General features: G+C 46.4%; 1 protein-coding gene across 1 annotated transcript in view; it reads right to left on the reverse strand.

Moving 5' to 3' along the window:
* The window catches only part of LOC119657852, a 181,611-nt gene that overhangs the window by 23,905 nt on the left and 137,113 nt on the right, over positions 1–20,593 (reverse strand). The window contains exon 5 of the mRNA XM_038064975.1: positions 8,531–8,790. Coding sequence (XP_037920903.1) covers positions 8,531–8,790 — 260 coding nt within the window. The remainder of the gene's footprint in view (positions 1–8,530; positions 8,791–20,593) is intronic.

Raw genomic sequence — 20,593 nt, forward strand, 5'->3', positions numbered from 1 at the left:
GGTTTGAGGCAACGTACTCTGTACTATCTTCAGTAAAACAAAAATAAAATGCTGAGATCAGGGAAAGAGATAAATAGAGTATAGTTGGAGTTATTCTACTATGCTAAATCCTACCTGATCTCTCTTGGTGACAGGCCCCGCGACAGATCGACCAAGAAAATGTATAGAATGTCGTTACAAACATGACGATCGGATTAAGTCACAGGCCTCGGAGAAATGCTAGGGCGTCCACCTCAGTCGACGCGGCAGGACGGGCCCCGGTCCTGTCGAGAAATGGGCAAGGGTTCTTGACGCATGGACGGCGTCAGGACGTAAGCAAGTTAGTCCGCACACAACGAACAAAACAAATACGTGTCTGCTACGCTAAATGTTGGTATCCTAACTGGAAACACCGAGGAACTCGCAAGAGCCCTTCGGAAAAGGTGCATTGACATCTGCGCTCTGCAAGAAACCCGATGGTCTGGTTCCAAAAGCTGCGACATTGAACGCGAACGCGGTAAAAATGGCTACAAACTTCTCTATTTTGGTAACCCACACACTCAATATGGTGTTGGTATTGAGAGGGTTTCCGCGATGCCATTAAAGAAGTCGAACGATTTGATGATCGGCTGATGAAGCTCACCATTATATCAGTTGATCGCACTATTCACTTCTTCACCGCGTATGCACCACAGGCAGGTCGACCTGATGCCGAGAAAGATGCCTTCTGGCAACTTCTCGATGAAAAGACTTGTCACTTACCTGCTGACGATTACATAATCATTGCCGGCGACCTTAATGGTCATGTGGGTGAAAAGGCAGACGGTAACAGGTGCCATGGGGGAAAGGGATTCGGAGCGCGCAATGAAGGTGGCGAGCGTATAATCGATTTTGCGGACACCCATGACCTTGTACTTATGAATACATGGTTCATGAAACGATTGTCTCATCTTCCCACATTTTATAGTGGGAACAATAAAACGCAAATCGACTATATTCTCATAAGACGCCAACATTTTACCACTGTCACTGATTGCAAAGTCGTTCCCTATGAGACCATCGCACCTCAACATCGGCCGTTGATTGCTGTCCTGCGAATTAAGCCACCGATAAAACGGCGTGAGGAACGCACTGGCCCGCCGCGCATTAAATGGTGGCGATTTGGTGAGAAGAAAGAAGAAACGGTTTCACTCATACGATTGCCAACCATTACGAATGTGGAAGAATCATGGAACCAAATGAAAGACACGATCCACAAAGCGGCCTCTGCAATCCTCGGGGTCACCAAGCCGGGTAAGCGGTACAGCAACCGCGATACTTAGCTTTGGAATGATGATGTTGAAATGAAGGTCCGTGAAAAGAAACGCCTCTACCACAAATTTCTCGACGATGAAACGCCTGCTACATAATTGGCAAGCGGTCGCTGTCACCCGAGCGAACCATTTCAAAAATCTTTACGATAAACTGGACAGTCGGGATGGCGAGAGAGACCTGTATTGACTTGCTAAAAGCCGTGATGAACGCACACAGGATATCGAACACTTCTGTTGTGTTAATGACAAGAACGGTACTTTGCTTACCAACCGTCGAGCCGCAACGGATAGATGGCGAGAATACTTCGAGCAGATTTCAACTGAAGAATTTGCTCATCCTCCACTTCCACAATCATTGCCGATATTTGGAGCAGTTCCACCAGTCAGCGCAACTGAAGTCGAGGAGGCAATAAAACAAATGAAATCGGGGAAAGCAACAGGACCTGACGACATCCCATCTGAGCTCTGGAAAGCGAAGAGCTGGGACCCAACACTGTGGCTCAGTGAATTCTTTAACCGGGTTATTCAGGAGGGAAGAACACCATCTGACTGGCAAGAAAGTACCACTGTTCCAATATGGAAAAAGAAAGGTAGTCCAGCAGAATGTTCAAATTACCGTCCGATCCGGTTACTTTCCCATACCATGAAGATTTTTGAAGGCATTCTTGACAACCGTATTCGCGAAATCGTTGAAATAACCGTGAATCAAGCCGGATTTGTCAAGAACTGCGGAACTACTGACGCAATACACGCTGCGCGGTTACTCATGGAGAAACACCGTGAAAAGCATCGCCCTCTTTACATTGCCTTTCTGGATCTAGAGAAAGCGGTTGACCGTGTACCACACGAACTCATCTGTCTCCTTGTTATGGACACCGTCACACGGGATATCCAACGTCTAGCGCCCTACACACTACTTTATGCAGATGATGTTTTCCTAGCATCTGATAGCAAAAATGATCTCGAGCAACTTGTTCAAAAATGGAATGATCGCCTCATGCAACACGGTCTCAGATTGAATTTAAACAAAACTGAATTTTTGACGACCGATCCCCATGAAACAGGCACAATCACTGTCAGCGGCAGTGATCTGCCCAGAACTGAACGATTTAAATACCTCGGGTCAACGCTATCAGCCAATGGAGAACTGCGTTATGAAATTGCTTCACTCATTAACGCAACCTGGATGAAGTGGCGTTCCACAACTGGTGTTCTTTGTGATCGACGTATCAACGAACGTCTCAAATCTAAAATTTACCACAATGTCGTCCGTCCAGTCGCTCTCTATGGTTCTAAGTGTTGGCCGACCATAAAAGGCAATGAACGACGTCTTGCGGTAATGGAGACGAAGATGCTACGTTGGACTAGTGGCGTGACACGTTTAGATCACATCCGAAATGAGGATATCCGCGATGGTTATGGGGTTGCACCGATGGTGGAAAAGTTGCCAGAGAGGCGTCTTCGATGGTATGGTCACGCAATTCGTGCAAACGAGAATTCACTTGCCAAGATTGGTCTGAACATAGAAGTCGATGGTAAACGACCAAAAGGCAGAACTAAGCAACGGTGGCTTGATACGCTGGATGGGGATTTGAAAGCCTCGAGATCAGCCCAGATCAGGCATTCGATAGAGCCAAATGGCGAAGCCGATCACGATGAGCCGACCCCGCTTGTGAACGGGACAAAGGCTGAAGAAAAAGAAGAAGAAGAAGTACCGAAATGGTAGAAAGACCCACTGTTTTGTTCTGGAGAAAAGGACTAGCAGGAAGTAGCACCGCGGGATTTAATAATTCTGGCGACCAAAACGGACAGGACCACGCGAGAAAATGGCAAACCCCGGGCAGCGTGATATTCTCTTGTTGGGGAAAAAGACTGACGAATTCCCCAACCAGACGGAAACACAAGTCATCTCTTCGGAGAGAATGGATCTCATCCAAAAGACAAACACAAGGGAAAAAAGGCTTGTTAAGAAGCACTGCGCGATCGTCCAGCGAAAAATTTCTATAGCTACCAAAAATGGCATAATGAGATTGGTGGAAATTCTGCACCTTACCACACACCAGGGGAATTCCTAGAAAAAAAATTAATAAATAAGACCACCGGAAAGGAGCTGAGGAAAAAGAAAATCGCGCTGTCTTGAGCCCGCCAGAGGGGAAATAGACAAGTGATAGGAAAAGAATAGTTAGTAAACTCAACAATGAGGCTTGTCAGCTTGCGATGTATCGGCGCCCAAAAAGAGACTCCGTTACGGGAAGTCACCTCTGTAGTCGTGGACAGCTAAAATTGAAAGTCCAAAAAAGAACTGTCTCAAACTTGGGCGGATTGCACAGTCCACCAAGATGAGATAACCCTTAGATTCGCTGAATACAATAAAGAGAAGAAGGAACTCCGTCACGAAATCAACAAACAAAGACACCACAGGGACCAATGGGGCTTCAAGTATATATTGGTTACCAAAAAAATTAACAGCTCCTGCCCATCAAAGAGCAGTGATGATGCAAGAAATCTTGCAGCTACTCTTTCTTGTCCTCACCATTCGAGCTAACATTGTCGATGGGGACTTCGTTACAAACTGGTAATCGGAAAAATCGGGGCTCTGAGGAAATCCTGTTCACTTAAGGCCGAGCTGATGGACCTCATTGTATGGGCACTATTCCCTGCGCACCCCGTACGGAATGATGACGTCGGTGCGGAGAGCGCCAAGGAATATTCACTTTTCTACATTAAAGAGTTGGAACAGGCAGTCCTCCCTATGAAAAGCAAAAAAGCGCCAGTACCCGATAGTATTGCAGCAAAGGTATTCAAACTGATATTCCAACATCGGCCAGACCTACTGCTAGGCGCATTCAACACTTGCCTGAAAGAAGGCATTTTACCTCCTCGTTCGAAGGTGGCGAGGCTTCCGTTTCGACTCTGAGTTTACGTCTTCATAACGCCCACTTTGCATGCTTGACAATGCTGGAAAAGTGCTCGAAAAGCACGGCAGTTTAGTTTTAGAGCAGAAAAATCCATAGTTGATGCTGTCAGGCAGTCGTGGAAGCCGTTTGTCGAACGGAGGCACATAGCCGCCGAACTCGACACCCCTCGTAACATTTGACGTCAGAAACGCCTTTAATTCTTGTAAGATGGAAAGACATTCTAGGCACACTAGACAATACTTTCCACGTGCCGAATTATCTCCTACGAATATTGAGGGACTATCCGAGAAACCGCTCCCTGCTCTATGGAACATTAGGGATCAGATGTGGGTGGAGGTCACATCTGGAGTAGCGCAGGGAACCATTCTAGGGCCAGATCTCTGGAACACTACCTATGATAGTCTACTAAATCTCGGCATGCCAGAGAAGTCCCGCCTGGTCGGTTACGCAGATGATGTCGCGGCGCTGGTTGCTGGACGTACTGTCGAACAGGCGCAAAGCAGACTTGGCATATTAATGCGACGGATAAGCGGATGGATGACTCGTCATGACTTCAAGTTTGCCTTGGAAAAAACCGAAGTCATCCTGACTAAAAAGAGAATTCGAAACCTGCATCCCATATCGTTCGGCGAGTCGATAACCGAGTCAAAACCAGCTATAAAGTACCTTGGACTGACTCTTGAGGTAAGCTTTTCTGAGCAAATCAAAGCAGCAGCGAAGAAGGCTGCAGCTGGAGTTTCAGCGTTAAGTAGGCTTGTGGCTTACGGGGTCCCACGTCTAGCAGGTGACGCCTCCTGATAAGCACACCGCAGTCTGTCCTTCTCTGCAGAGGTATGGGCGACGCTTTTGGCAAGGAGTTATATAGTAAGCACCTCGCGCAAATACGGAGATGGAGCTTCGCGGGTGGCATCTGCGTACCGCACTGTCTCTGAACCAGCCGTGACGGTAATCGCGGGAGTGATTCGAAACGAGACTCCTTTAGCGCGTGTTGTGAGGAACTGAAAAGCGAAAGAGAGATTTCAAGGCTGTGCAGAGTCCTTAAAAGGGATGAGTCGGTCAAGTTGGATTTTTTTGAAAACTCGATGGTACTTTCACGAGCTCCAGACTGAAATCAGTGCAGACACCCTTCTGGAAGTACACCATCCGGGAGAACGGGTGAGAGAAGTGGTAGGGGGAGAGCTGATGGTTCTTGCAACCCCTTCAACACTCAAGTACTGTAAGGCGAACTGGAACACTGCGAAAGCAGTTGTTACCTATGAACGCTTCAAAGCACCTGGCATGGATGACATCTATCCAGTAATGGGCTATGTGCCTACCTCTTGGCAGAAGGTGAAGGTACTCTTCATAGCGAAGCCTGGGAAAGATGACTATTCTAATCCAAAGAACTTCGGGCAAATCAGCTTGACTTCATTCTTGCTGAAAGATTTGAAGAGAGTAGTTGAGCGCCACATTCGTGGGAAAGCACTTAAATCGCACATTAACGGATTGGTTTATGAACCGCCAGTTGATGTTCCTAGGTTTGGGGGCTGCTAATGACGTTAGCTGAATGGTGAGTTTTATATCAAGAATGATGACATCGTGATCACTGATGCGAGATACGGTAAGAAGGAAAGGAGTGGCGTCTGGATTCCGAATTACGTTGATACTTCAGGTTAACAGGAAATGGTTGAGGCATACATTGTAGGCACGGAGTGCGCTGCTTCAATGGGAAATATTACGAGCAACGTAGTATGCGGACAGACAACGGTGCATTTTGCGACCGCTATTATCGATATAGGAGTCTACAAGGAAGTGCATCTGCCGTTCAGGTTGCCTCCGAGAATCATCGACAACGATTTGTCAGGTGGGGATTGGTTTGTCCCCACAAAACCATTTGATTGTGAATAGATCATTCCAATCAAAGAATTGGTTAGGATGGTAGAGGGAAACGACGTATATGAATGGGGCGGTAGTTTCGATTAAGGTAAGTTGGTTTCACACAGGAGCCCTATTTGTCGATTGTGTTAGCTTGGGAGCTTCACATCAAGGGTTGGATGTCATAAGGTTGATAATCGTGTTGAACATTATCATGAACTGAGATTGCTTGAGGAACTGTCGGAGATCCGGGATGGTCTAGTTAGAAAGAGCATTTGGAATCAGGGGGCTTGAGTTTCCACTGCCTAATGCATCGACGAGAGGCAAAAATGACTGAATGAAAGAAGGATTTGAAATCGCACGCGGACCAGTGAATGAGATCGTGTTGATCCTGGAAAGGGGGTCGTTTTTGGGAGTTGTTCCTGGCCATCATTTTGACACTTGAAGTAGTTGGCGAGGTGATCACCTGTCCACCAGTTCCTGCACTTGTTACTTTGGTTCGATTTCTTGTGACGCTCACTTAGGCCATGTGTCATAATCAACGCAGTAATACTGGGGATGGCAGCGCCACATGACCGACTCGCAGTTTTTGTATTGCAGATTCTGTTTCAGAGGGAATGAAGGTGCGCCCCCGTTTCCGCGAAGGGTTTTTCCGAATGCATGCTGGATATTCGTTGAGCCTTCAAGTTCATGCTGATCTCCTTTGTGATGTAAGTGCTTTTTTAAATTTTTTTCGTCTCCAGAGGGAGAGTATGACAGAAGCACTTTACTTGATCCTTCACGAAAAGGCTTTTGTTGACTGCGTAAACCTTTTAGATTTTTTTAGTCAGAAAATTTGAAATGTCCCAAAACTCTCAAACGGTTCAGCGACAATTATTGAAGGAATTCTGCTACTCACTTTTTTCCTGCGAGGTGCCTGTGGTAGTTGTTGCTGTGCCTAGCTTAGATGATGCTGGGACCTGCTGTACCCTGTCGAGTGGGCACTAGGTATCTGTTTTTGCAGTGCTGGTGTCGGCCAGTTGATCGGTTTGGAACTGGATTTGCGGTACATCGATTTTAGAGTTACCTCTAGCGAGGCAATTGCGGCCGGCTGGCTACGGTTTAAGTCCTCCATGGACAGGAACTCTAGAAAGTCTCATTTTGTGTCATTAAGGAAATAATTTCCTTTAATGAAAACTAACATGCTTTCGAGCGTTGAAAATCCTGTGAGTCTGCACTTCATTTTTTGGTTTCTAAGATAGAGAATGCAACTCTGAAGGGTGAGTACGCGATGGGGGTGTTCGTGGACATTGAAGGGACGTTTGACTGTGTGCTCTTCCAAAAGCTCTGTGATGCTTTAATTAGGTGGATCCATGCTATGCTAACGCAGAGATTACTGTTTGCTGAGGTGGACGTTGATCGCAAAAGCAAAAGCAACGAAAGGCTACTCTATGCGAACTGCAAACAATGCCAATACACGTTCAAGCTTATGCTGATGACGTGGCTGCACTTGCTGTTGATCGGGATCTTAGAACGAAGTGTAACGTGCCGTTGATCTGATAGATAGTCGGTGCCTCAGGCATGGACTTTCAGTTAATCCAAATAAAACCACAATGGAATTTTTCACTAGAAGGAGAAAACTTAATGGAGTTTGCCTCCCTTCAATTCTCCGAAGAAGTGAAATATCTGGGAATCACTCTAGATGAGAAGCTTCTTTGGAACAAACATGTAGAGATAAAGTTAAAAAGAGCTCTCACAACTTATGGGCGGTGGAACTACTCTGGGCGCCTGGTCACTGTGGTGGGGGGAATGGAATCTCGGATGCTCTAGCAAAAAAGGGTTCAATTTCCCTAATCCCAAGACCGGAACCAACAATTGGAGTATCAGTAGCATTGGCAGGAACAAACTCCCCACTTTGGCATGTGGCAGACCCTAAATGCTGCTAGGCATACCAAACTTTTCCTGCCGAAAAGCAGGAAGATTTGCAGGAGTATTATAGGCATTATGACAGGCCATAGTTCACTAGCTGGACGTATACATCAATCCTTCCGGGGTATAAGACCCCGTTGAAATCTTAAAATAAAATCAGTCCCGTTTACATTTGATACATACTCTTATATATCCAATATTCACGAAAACAACACTACAATCGCGAAATGGCTATGGTTTAGCAGGAAATACTTCTCTTCGGTAATAACTTGATTTGAACAACTCTACAATGACAATCCAAACATCATTGGCCAAAATCAGCTTAAATAAAAACTTTTCGTAGCTTTAATCGGTTTAGATTTTTAGATTTTAGAACCTCTTGTGAACCCAAATAATTTATAAAATTATGTAGCCCCAAGTCCAATCTTATAGACACTTATTATCCCAACTTACGATGTCCTCCCCTATATTCTCACCTATCTCAAGAAGCCCCGAAACGATGTCACGGTACAAAGACTTAAACCGAAAGCATTGATCCCAGTCCTTCATCCAGCTTACCTGCAATTTGTTGAGCATAAAGTTGTCGGAACGTAGGTCAGCTTGTGTCCCGACCAGGACGAGGGCAGCCTTTGTTTTCGAGAATTTCGGTATCCACTTGTCCTTAATGGATTGAAATGATTCCGGTTTCACTAGCGAGAAGCATAACATGAATACATTACTATCTGGATAGCATAGCTCCCGTAGTGGATCCAATGTATCCTGGCCGGCTGTATCGCATAGTGTTATGTGTACGGGACTATCGTTGACCATTACTTCAGCTAAAAATAGAAGAGAATATAAACAAATTGAATAAATCGAAGGAATCCACCGAGGTGGAGAAGAAATTTGAAATATTGTAAGGAATATAAAGTGGATATTCTGGAGGTACATGCGAGTTTCCAAAGTAACTTGAATAAATTTAGGGAAAGCTAGTCAAGGAAATCATGACATTCGTAAGGGAGAATAAAACGGAATCAGCGAAATGTAGCAAATATGGCTGTGATGAAAATAGTGGAAACTTATTCATGTAAAAAATTATACAGGGTGCGGCAGCATAACTTTATTTTTTATAATGTTGGTACATGTCTAAAGTTTTTATTTACATTGTTTTGAAGATCAAATCTGTTAGGTGACGTCCCCCATTCTCCATACATTGCGTAAACCGATTTCTGGCGTTTGTCATGACTCTTGTTAGCATAGCACGTGTTATGTTGGCAATTTCTTCTTGGATGTTGGTCTTCAAATCTTGTAACCGACCCACACAAATGAAAATGGGCTTCATCGCTAAAAAAAACAATAGCACCCTCGGGAACGGCATCAACAAGAAGCTCACACGCGTTCATCCGAGAATTGAAGTCACGTTCTGAAAGTTCCTGCACTATCGCCATCTTATAGGGATGAAAATGAAGATCATCACGAAGAATTCTTCTCACAGAACGATCGGATAGTCCAAGGGCAGATGCGTGTTTGCGCGCAGAACGCCGTGCAGTTTGTCTGAATGTAGCGACCCATGTAGCAATTGATTTGCGGTCTGGGACGGGAGCCAACGGGGCTAAATTAAGGCGATTCCGAAATGCACGCTGTGTTGCAATAACCGAACATCCGCTTGAAAAGTAAACCTCAACGGCAAAGGCACGCTCCTCGCTATTCCAACGCATGATGGCGACTGAACCGTGTCGGGATAAAACTTTACAGTATCCCCTCTTGAACGAGACCACTAGCGCTCCGCTATGACATCAACTAACTGAGTGGCGCGCATTTTAAAAAAGGAAGTTATGCTGCCGCACCCATAATACAGGGTGCTCACGCTCACGCTCACTGGTTTTGTGTAAAACAAAACTTTATTAACATCAATTTACTATAGATTGCGCCTTCCAGCTCCCTTCGGGAAATTCGTTGGAACCAGTCCAATTTGACGCCGATTCCAAACAGGAGTTATCACAAATTTAACAGGTCAGCCATTATGGAATCACATTAAGCGATTACGATGGTTTCATTAAAATTCCAACTAATATGCGCAGATTAAATTTCGAAATAGCACACGAGTATATGCCAGGCGTGTACTCACTTCAGTAACAATTTGGAGAGTCATTCAGATCATTCGAAACAATTACGCCAGCCTCCCGCTGCATAAGCCTAATTACACATGGCCATAATGAGCGCTCCTCTCCGCAAACTGTGTCAAGTGCATATTACACATCCATTTTGCATATTACAATTTCAATTTGCTCTTTGGGCGCAAATCGATGCACAAGATTGGGCCTGGCTTTGGATGAAATCCAATATTGGAATCATATAATTCCTCGTAATCTGTGGGCGGAAGAAATGGAAATAGGAACTAGATTGAGATAAGTTCATGGCCTTGCCGAACCACGAAAACAAGGTTCTGCTTAGAAATAGATTATTAAGCAATACATGGCGCATGGAAACGCGCACACATTTGTATCTGCGGAATAATATCGAACCTTCCAGATATGCATAATTAATAAATATCTTCTAATTGAACCGCTAATTGAATCGTGGCTTTACGTGTCGTCCGGGTCGTTTACATGGCTGAAGGCCTACCCAAAAACAGTCAGTGTATACTGTATTCACCCCGCGTGTGTTGTTTATAATTAGTTTGTTCTCATACCTGAAATACTGTCGTCATGGAAGCCATACTTATTTGGATCATAATTTTGGCCGATTGAAAATTTCTTAGTAATTTGCTACGTCTTCATGTTGAATTGTGAAATTTTGATTGACACTACAGACGCAGATCGAATCTCACGCGCCGTGCACCCCTTATCACCGAAACCTGAGCTCCGGACACAGCTTTAACCTGGACACGGAGACGTTCTTGGTCTCCCCTGTGTTCAATACTTCAAATGGACCCTTATATAGTGGTTACAAGGATTTCCAGGAAGCATCCACGCGAACCAAGACGTGTGTGCAGACATCCAGGACCCTGAAAAAGTTAGCAGCCCAGTGGTGGAAAGAGCCGACCTGGTATCAGACACAGAATCGCTGAGGAGCCTCAAATTCTACCCATATACTAACAGGGATCGTCAGCGATCCTTCATGGGTCGTTTGCGATACGGGGAGTAGCGTCCCCGAGGTGCCCGAGCAAGTAGTTCTGACCCCCTAGCTGGCATAATACTTGCATCCTAGGTAGTAGCCTCGAGAAAGTTTCTCGGTGAAGAGCGAACTGCTAATGACCGATACACGCCGGAACACACTGGGAGTCCCCGGAGCCGTCGACAACTCCCTGTCGACTTCGATGGGGTGATGTGAGCCTAGCTCTGCCAAGGTGGTAGCTGTGGCGTGTATCAGGAGCCAGCCCCTTCGGGACCCTCGTCGGGTAGTGTGCATTGAACCGGTGTTAGTAGACCGCGTTGCCCCGAGCGAGCGCTGATCCGCCCGTGAATTCCGGGATCAGCTAAGCGTAGGTCAGGCCTCAGGGAACTGGGGTAGGGGCTGTGTCCCCGAGGGTATACCCGTTCCTGGCTATTGCGGCCCGCTCCCTTGCACACGATGCGCTGGTAAACAACTCAAATGGAGAATAAAAACGAACGAAACGAGGAGATAGTGGAAATGGAGAGTGAGCTGGCTGCGTTTATTCGCAGCACGAAAATGCGCAGTTCGCCCCAGCGCCCAGCGAAGGACGCAACAAGGGCTGAAATACCCGACGAGACATCGGGACGCGCAGACGGAGAGAAAGACTCGGAAAGTGATGCGGCACCTGCAACACAGATAGGAACCCAGATCATTCCGTACAGTGTTGTAATTGGGGAAAGAGGCACAGTGGAAACTGCCGTAACTAATAAAATGGTTTCGAATATAAGCCGAGTGGGAGGACTGTCGATTACTCTGGCGCAAGCGGAAGAGGAAAGACTTATTAAAAAATGCACGGCAGTTGTGAAGCACATGCGATCTTCGACGTTCCTTCAGAAAAACGTCGGTCAGGGGGTGAAAAACGGCCTAATGGAACTGGAAGAGCTCCTGGACAGGATTTCATACCATAGGCGAACATGGAAAGTATTATAAGACAAAATCGGCAGGAAGCAGAAACAACTGCGCTTCCCGAGGAGAACACCACGAGTACCAAACGAATCGCTGACAGCCCATTGCAGAGTGAACTTGGTAAAAAACGAAAGGAGGAAGAAACATCTGAAGGAGACTTCACTCAGGTACTCTCCAGGGCTGAAAAGGAGAAGACGAAGAGGATCAAAAGACAACAACACGTCGCGCCATCAGAAAAACCTCTGCCTAAAACTAAGGTGGACACGAAGGACGGAGTGCCAAAAGAAAAGGTGGGGAGACGAAGGAGGACTAGACCGCCAGCTTTGCTTATTAAGCCGACGGAAGGGCAAGACTTTTGCGGAAATCCTCAGCGAAATCCGTTACAAAATCAAACCCGAAGACAACGGAGCGGAGGTGTCTTCCATACGTAAAACGAAGGGTGGTGGAGTCTTAGTCGAACTAGGCCCGAAGACGTCCTGTGAAGCAGTCAAGGGCTTCTAGGAGAAAAAGCTTTGGTTTCTAGCCTGGAACCCACGTGTGCTTTAGAAATCCGAAACCTTGACTGTCTCACGGAAAAGAACGAGGTAGAAGAGGCCATCAAACGCGAATGCCCGGAGGTAACCAATGTCTGGATTGGTATCACCTCCGCAAACTCACGAGGCCAAAAACTCGCTGTGGTGGAAGTTACCGAGCAACACGCGAGGAAGCTTCTAAACAGCGGGAAAATAAGAATTGGTTGGGTAGTGTGTAGAATACGAATTCGGGCCGCCCCAACCAAATGTTACAGATGTTTGGATTATGGGCACACATCTGCAAACTGTCGGGGAGCTGACAGAAGGGCAACATGCCGTAAATGCGGTCAGGCAGGCCATAAAGCGAACAGCTGCAATGAAAAGGAAAGCTGCGTCCTATGCAGGGACCGTGGCGCGACTGATGAGAGCATTGCGCACACTGCGGGATCGTGGCGGTGTCCAGTTTTCAGAGCAGAACTGGAAAGAGCTAAGATACGGTCAACATGATTCGCATCCTACAACTCAATATACACCGGAGTGCAACCGCTCACGAGTTGCTAGCGCAGTTCGCTGCGGAGACCAAAGCTGATTTAGTACTCATCAGTGAGCAGTACCGAAACAAGGGCCCAGTTTCATGGCATCCAGACATATCAAGTACCGCTGCCATCTGGGTTCGGGACGGCACCCTCCTGGGGGTTCTTGCCCAAGGCCGAGGGGACGGCTTTGTCTGGATTCGGTGTTCAGGGATAACATTTTTTAGTGTCTATCTTACGCCGAATGAGACGATGCCGGACTTTCGTCGGAGGCTTGAGGCTTTGGAGGACGCTATCTTAAGCACGGATGGCCGGATCCTGGTCGGGGGTGACTTCAATGCTAGGACACTTGAATGGGGCATGCCTCACACAGATTCCAGAGGGAAACGAATTCTAGAAATGGCGGCGAGAACAGGACTGGTAGTTCTAAACACCGGATCTACCCCAACGTTCCGGCGCCCGGGCTGCGGAGAAAGCATTCCAGACGTAACCTTCGCGTCGGAATCGCTGGTGTCGCTGGTGGACGGGTGGCGAGTTCTGGAAGACTTCTCCGCAAGTGACCACCAATACATTGCTTTCGAAGTGGTGGAACAAACTTTCGGTGTGCGCCACCCCAGCGATGTACATGTACATGGAACGTCGCGAAGGTGAACACCGGGAAGTTTGTCGAAACTCTGGAAACGGGTGCGGTCACGCTGCTGGGTACTCCTGGGACGGTGGCGCCGCAGCTGACACTGTCGTAAATTCAGTTATGAACCTGATAACGACGGTCCGCGGAGTCTCCATGCCCAGGAAGACATCGAGGCGCGGCAAACCTTCCATGTATTGGTGGACAGTGGAAATCGCAGAGCTCCGGAAGGAGTGTCACAGGCTCCGCCGCTTAACACAACGTCTAGGCGACCGGGAGGAGGCATGTACCATAATGATGGAGTACAAATCAGCCAAAAGGAGACTCCGCAGCGCAATAAACAAGAGCAAAGCGCGCTACTGGCAAGGTCTGGTCGACGAGGTGAATGGGGATCCGTGGGGACTCGGTTACAAACCGGTAACCCGAAAAATCGGGGCTCTGCGGAAACCCTGTTCACTTAAGGCCGAGCAGATGGACCGCATTATGGGGGTACTCTTCCCTGCCCACCCGGTATGGGATGGTGACGTCGGCGCGGAGAGCCCAGAGGACTGTCCACTTTTCTCTATAAAAGAGTTGGAACAGGCAGTCCTCTCTATGAAAACAAGAATGCGCCAGGACCCGATGGTATTCCAGCAGAGGTATACAAACTGGTATTCCAACACCGGCCAGACCTACTGCTCGGCGCATTCAACGCTTGCCTGAAGGAGGGCATTTTCCCTGCTCGTTGGAAAGTTGCGAGGCTTGCGCTGATCTCTAAAGGGAAAGACGACCCCGAATTGCCGTCTTCCTACCGCCCACGTTGTATGCTTGATACTGCTGGGAAAGTGCTCGACTCGCTGAAGCGATACGCGCTGCCGGAGATTTATCTCCCCGGCGGTTTGGTTTTAGGGCAAGGAGATCGACAATTGATGCTGTCATGCAAGTCGTGGACGTCGTTCGACGATCAGAGGCACATAGCCGCCGAACTCGACGGGTGATGCTCCTCGTAACGCTTGATGTTAGAAACGCCTTCAATTCCGTAAGATGGAAAGACATTCTAGACACACTAGACAATACCTTCAACGTGCCGAACTATCTCTTACGGATTTTGAGGGACTCTCTGAGGAACGGCTCCCTGCTCTATGAAACACTAGAGGGTCATAGGTAGATGGAGGCCACGTAGGGGGTAGCACAGGGATCCATCCTAGGGCCGGACCTCTGGAACGCTACCTATGACAGTCTGCTTAAACTCGACATGCCAGAGGAGTCGCGCCTGGTCGGCTACGCAGATGATGTCGCAGCGCTTGTTGCTGGACGAACTGTCGAACAGGCGCAAAGCAGACTCGGCATATTGATGCGACGGGTAAGCGGATGGATGACTACTCATGGTTTCAAAACCGAAGTAGTCATCCTGATTAAAAAGAGAATTCCGACCCTGCGTCCCATATCGTTCGGCGAGTCGATCATCGAGTCAAATTCGGCGGTAAAGTATCTCGGGTTGACTCTTGACTCAAAGATGAGCTTTTCTGAGCAAATCCAAGCAACAGCGAACCAGGCTGCGGCCGGAGTTTCGGCGTTAAGTAGGCTAATGGCAAACATTGGGCGTCCTACGTCTAGTAGGCGACGTCTCCTGATGAGCTCAATGCAGTCTGTCCTGCTCTACGGCGCAGAGGTATGGGCTGGCGCTCTTAAAAAGGAGGTATATCGTAAACGCCTCGCGCAAGTACAGAGACGGCCGTGATGGTGATCGCAGGAGTTATCCCCGTTGCCCTTCTCGCTAGGGAGCGTCAGGCCATATACAAGCGCAAGGGAGATGAGCCAACGGAGGTGGTTGCTCGCGAGGAACGGCAACACACTCTAGACGAGTGGCAGCTCTCTTGGCAAAATGAAACTAGAGGCAGATGGACTGCGCGACTCATCAGCAACTTAGGTGCGTGGCTGAATCGGAAGCATGGTGAGACTGACTATTTCCTTACCCAATTTTTAAGTGGGCATGGAGGTTTTCAGTCTTACCTGCACAAGATTGGAAAGGCGCGTTCTCCGGATTGTGTGTTTTGCAATGGAGTTATGGGCGACGCCCACCACACTTTTTTTTCTTGTGGAAGGTGGGATGGGGTTCGTCAGCAGCTCTATTTAAACACAGGGGATCTCTCTACAGGCAACATTGTCGAAGAGATGCTGAGGACTACTGACAGGTGGAACCGTGTTGTCCATTACGTTCGGGCCCTTCTCGTTGCTAAGAAGATAGAACTCGACCGGTGGAGGAGCCGGATGGCAGGGGGTTCCTTGAACTGACAGTTCCCTTCCTCCTCTCCTCTCCCGTTGATGAAAGGAATTCCCTGATTTGAAGGCTCCGCAAAGCAGGAGAGTTCGGGGACTAGCCAGAAGTAATGTGACAAACGGTTCCAGGCTAGCTCTCTGACGATGGGGAGGTGTTTAGTTGGTAGTCCGACGACGTGCCGAATCGAGAGTCCAACACTGTCTTCATATTGTCTAAATATCAAAACTGTTGCTTTTAACATTTTCCTGATTTCTCTCTTCATTAACTACGGAATTCTCTCTAAGTTCAGTCGATTATTCAGACAGTGTAGTCGTTTATTATCTTCTAAATTCTGGACACACTAAAGCAGAAGCTTTCTGTGATATGCAGTCCGTTACCACCGCATGACGAAAATCACTCCAGAAGAATCCAGAATGCATCTCACGCGAGGAACCAGCGGAGTTTTCTCAGATAACTCAACAAATCCCTACACAGCGTTACCCGTCCAGCATGCTGACTGGATCATAAGCATAAACATAAATAAATAAAATAATAATAAATAATAAGTTGCGGTGGGCGGGTCACTTAATCCGTATGGATGAGGATGATCCAGCCCGAAAAAATTATAAGCGCAATATCTATGGTAGAAAACGAAGACGAAGCAGACCCTGCCTGAGATGGAACAATGACGTAGGCCAGGACGCCATTTAGCTTTTAGGGATATTGAATCAGTGAACCTCGGGGCAAAACTGGGATATCTGGAGTTCCTTATTAAGTAGGTAGGATCGTCCGAGGCTTAATGCTTGGCACTTACTGCTAATATTACTTAAAATCTGGTATCTGCCGAGATTGTGATCTCCGGAAATAATAATCGTCGGTGCGACAATCCATATGGGTCAGGGCCTGTGAAACATATTAGAACACTTCATTCAAGACCGTAGCACCTGTTAGAGGCAATGTAGTCAGCATTGACTCAGGTAGTGATTCAAAGCTTTCTGACAACCAGTCATGATATAAATCCCCGGTCACCAGTGAAATTTGAATTGGAAGCTTCTACTACGACAGTTTAGTGCTGCAAACACTGTATGCTTCTCAGCATTACCGATTATTTTAAGGCATATGAGAGTATCTGTGTGGAATAGGCACTACGTAAGGATAATTAAAATGATCCATCAGCGAGCTGTCACTTCACTGAGCTTGTTTGTATGGTAGTATATTTGCGTGTAGTTCAACCAGTCAAGGGCAATGATCCCTGTATAATAATTTAAATCCAACGAAACATCGATCAGCTACTTTGAACCTTCTCGTCTTCTCTAACTTTGTTGCTAAATACTTTAATTTACGCCAAGAAGTCCACGCTATTTACACAATTTTCTCGTCCCCAAACTCCGTCTACTTGCCCCTCCCCCCCCCCCCCCACCCCGCCCTTAATCATCCCTTGGCTTTCATCCTACTTCTCATACCGTTCCTGCAGATTTTCTTTTTATCGTTGCTCATCCCGTTCTTTCTCTTCTCCCACTGGTATTCCCCAAGGCCCTTCTACTTCTCATTTTTCCAATGATCTCCCGTGGCATACCCTGCCTCAGATGGAGCGATGGTGTTAGGTCAAGACACCAGACAGCATTTAGGGATATCGAATTGGTGGACCTCGGCGCAAAACCGGGATGTCTAGAGTTCTTTACTAAGGTAGGCAGGGTACCGATTGTTGCGCCGTTGATGATGATGATGATAATCTCCCTTCCATCCTCTCCTGCCCGTATTTGCTTTACGCAGACGACCTTGAATTATTTGCCTCTGGTTCGTCTCCGATGGCCTGTGCAACCTTGTTACTTTGGTTCGTTGTCGTGCTCGGTTCACAAACTGACCCTAAATGTCAGCAAATGCTTTTCGCTTAAACCTTGCCCAACATCCTCCTGTTGAGTTGAGAAATTTCGTTTCAATTACCACTTAGTTGACACAACCGCGTTTTTAAAATGTCTAATTTAATTTAATTTTCCTGTTCTGACTTTATCTTAATTCCGCTCTTCTTAACGCTTCTCAACTTCTTGGTTAGAAACATCCTTGAACACTGTTGCTTCCGCAACAGAAGCTCTTGAATCTGTACAACGCAAGTTCGGTCAAACCACCTTTCTTGAAAAAAAAAACAGAATTATCCTTCACGACTTCGCACCTCTCTGAATCTCTTCATTACGTAAAAACGATCTGGTATCCCATCTCCTGCTCATCAGCTGTTTCTCCGATCAGCCGATCCCCCATTTCGCCCATTTTTTATTCCACGAACGCCGGCCTTAAAGTTCAAATTCAAGTCGGGTCAGCGAAAGCAAAAATCAACTCACAGTTCTGCTAGGCTAAATGCATGCATATTCGTCCTAGCCCAGGTAAACCGATGCACCGAAATGCATTCAACAATACGTAGGCGGGGCTAGTTAAAATACCAACAAAAAAAAAAGGTTAACGAACATTTTCCCCGGTCAATGTTCAGTGACAATCAAAACTTGTTAGTAAATATAAATTGAAAGTTGTTCAAATGAAATAGGATTTTTAAAGTTAAGGGAAAGCGACCAGTTGTTAGGTTTTTTAAAAAAATAATTAAAAGGAGTTTTATAATGAAAAAAAACAACACAAAATAAGGAAGATTACATATTATTGAATGCACCTGCTCCCATCCATGGAACCTGGGAAAGGCGAACGATATACCGACCATATTGTAAAGCCGTGGACCTGCAACCCAAGCCTTTTGCTCGTATCTGATTCGCAACCGTGATCGCAAAGGATGCCTTCCGTTTCAGCATTGAGCTTTCCCAGCTCCCAGCGAAATATTTTCAATTTTATTAATAATTAATTAATTAATATTTATGTTCATTTGCTCAAAAAATAAAACCCTTAATTTAAAATATTGCTGGCAGCAGTATCTGTTTCATTCCATCCTCAAAAATACATAATTCCATTGAGTAAATACTAAATACCAGCATTGAATGTACCAACTTCAAAGACAATAGCTTTAGGACGCCCTGCACTGAAGAAGGGAAATATCGACAATAGCTTTGTTCGTCAGTCAATAGCGAAAATCAGTTAGCAGAAACACGCTTGTAACAATATTAAACCCATAGATACTGGCATCCAAAAGCCCTCATTATATTATTGCCTTCCAATGAGATACGTCAGAAGTACAAAAGCCTTCCTTAATTCACCAGCAAGTCATTGTTCATTTTGCAGTAAAACAAGCTGGAGCTGATTTACTTGATCCCTTGCGTATTATTTCTTGCCACGATGATGAAAGGACGTCGGACGTTGTGACTAAGAAAATCTCTTCTTTGACCATTCATGCAGTCTCATTTGGAGCAGGAAAGGAACGGGAAGCGTTCAGGGAAAGCTTCCTTCTTCACTTCTCTAATTTTCCTTTAGTTTTTTTTTTTTTCCTCTTCATTTTCTTGTAAGTCGTTGACTGAGGGACTCAAGTGAATCTCTCTTCCTTTCTGGTCGATACCAACAAATAATGAAGTAAAAACCGATTACTTTCCCTAAGCTTTAATTTCCTTAATAAGGCGGATTATTTAATTGTGGTGGAAGATGCAGTTTGAAAACAAACCACTCAGCGAGATAACAATGGGTTCTCCGTTGAAAAGGAGAAAGATAAACACTTTTTGTGGCGATTTTTCAATGAGAGAATAGCCCGAAGCAATTGAAAGGGTTGTCTTGATTGGTGTTTGTTTGTTCGGGGAATTTTCTTTGGAAAAGCGCTGTTGCTGTTGCAAAGTGCAATTTCATTCTGTTGAGGAGACATGTATTAGATATTTCATGATGAACTCAGATAATAGATCGTTTTTCGCCGTCATGAATCACTGACGTGAAAAGGCTAGTAGATACGTACTTTATTTGGGTTGCTAAGCAGTAGATGCTACTCTGTAGCCTTTAATCTAGCGTGGTGACTGCCGGATAGACTGACGCGGAACATAACTCCCTGAGGAGTAGAGAGTGCGCGAACGATTCTTTCGGATCCTCACAGGACGCGAAAAGGCAAAAAGGCCTCTCACCGGCAAAAGGCAAGGCAAACAAAGTTACCAACATCGTGGAAACTGCGGCGCCGACTCCAATTGACCCAAGGGAGGCAAAGCCTCAAAAAGGGACCAAGGAAGCATGGACCAAGGTTGGCGGAAGGAAAAATACGACGCAGAAAAGAAGATTACGACCCGAATTAATCATTATCTCCAAAAAAGGGGATATGACTTACGCCGATATCCTGAGGAAGGTCAAATCCGATCCTGAGCTGATGGACCTTGGAGAAAACGTCAGCCGAATCAGACGCTCCCAGAAAGGAGACTTGATGCTGGAGCTGAAGAAGTCTCCGGGCAAAACGGTGGAAAATTTCCTCGGCAAGGTGGAGAAATCCTTAGGAGAAGAAGCTCAAGTACGGGCCAGAAAGCAGGAGCTTGTCATAGAATGTAAGGACATTGATGAAATCACGACCAAGGAGGATATCCGTGACGCCTTAGAAAAGCAGTTCGGACCACTTGGCTTGCAAGATTCCGCAATCAGGGGACTAAGGAAGGCATACGGAGGCACGCAAACGGCAACTATAAGCTTACCAACTGAAGCAGCGTTCAAACTGCTGGCGGCTGGGAAAGTAAAAATAGGTTGGGTCGTTTGCCGACTCAGGGGGCAAGTATC

Source organism: Hermetia illucens, chromosome 5 (genome assembly GCF_905115235.1).
Source record: "Hermetia illucens chromosome 5, iHerIll2.2.curated.20191125, whole genome shotgun sequence".
NCBI lineage: Eukaryota > Metazoa > Arthropoda > Insecta > Diptera > Stratiomyidae > Hermetia > Hermetia illucens.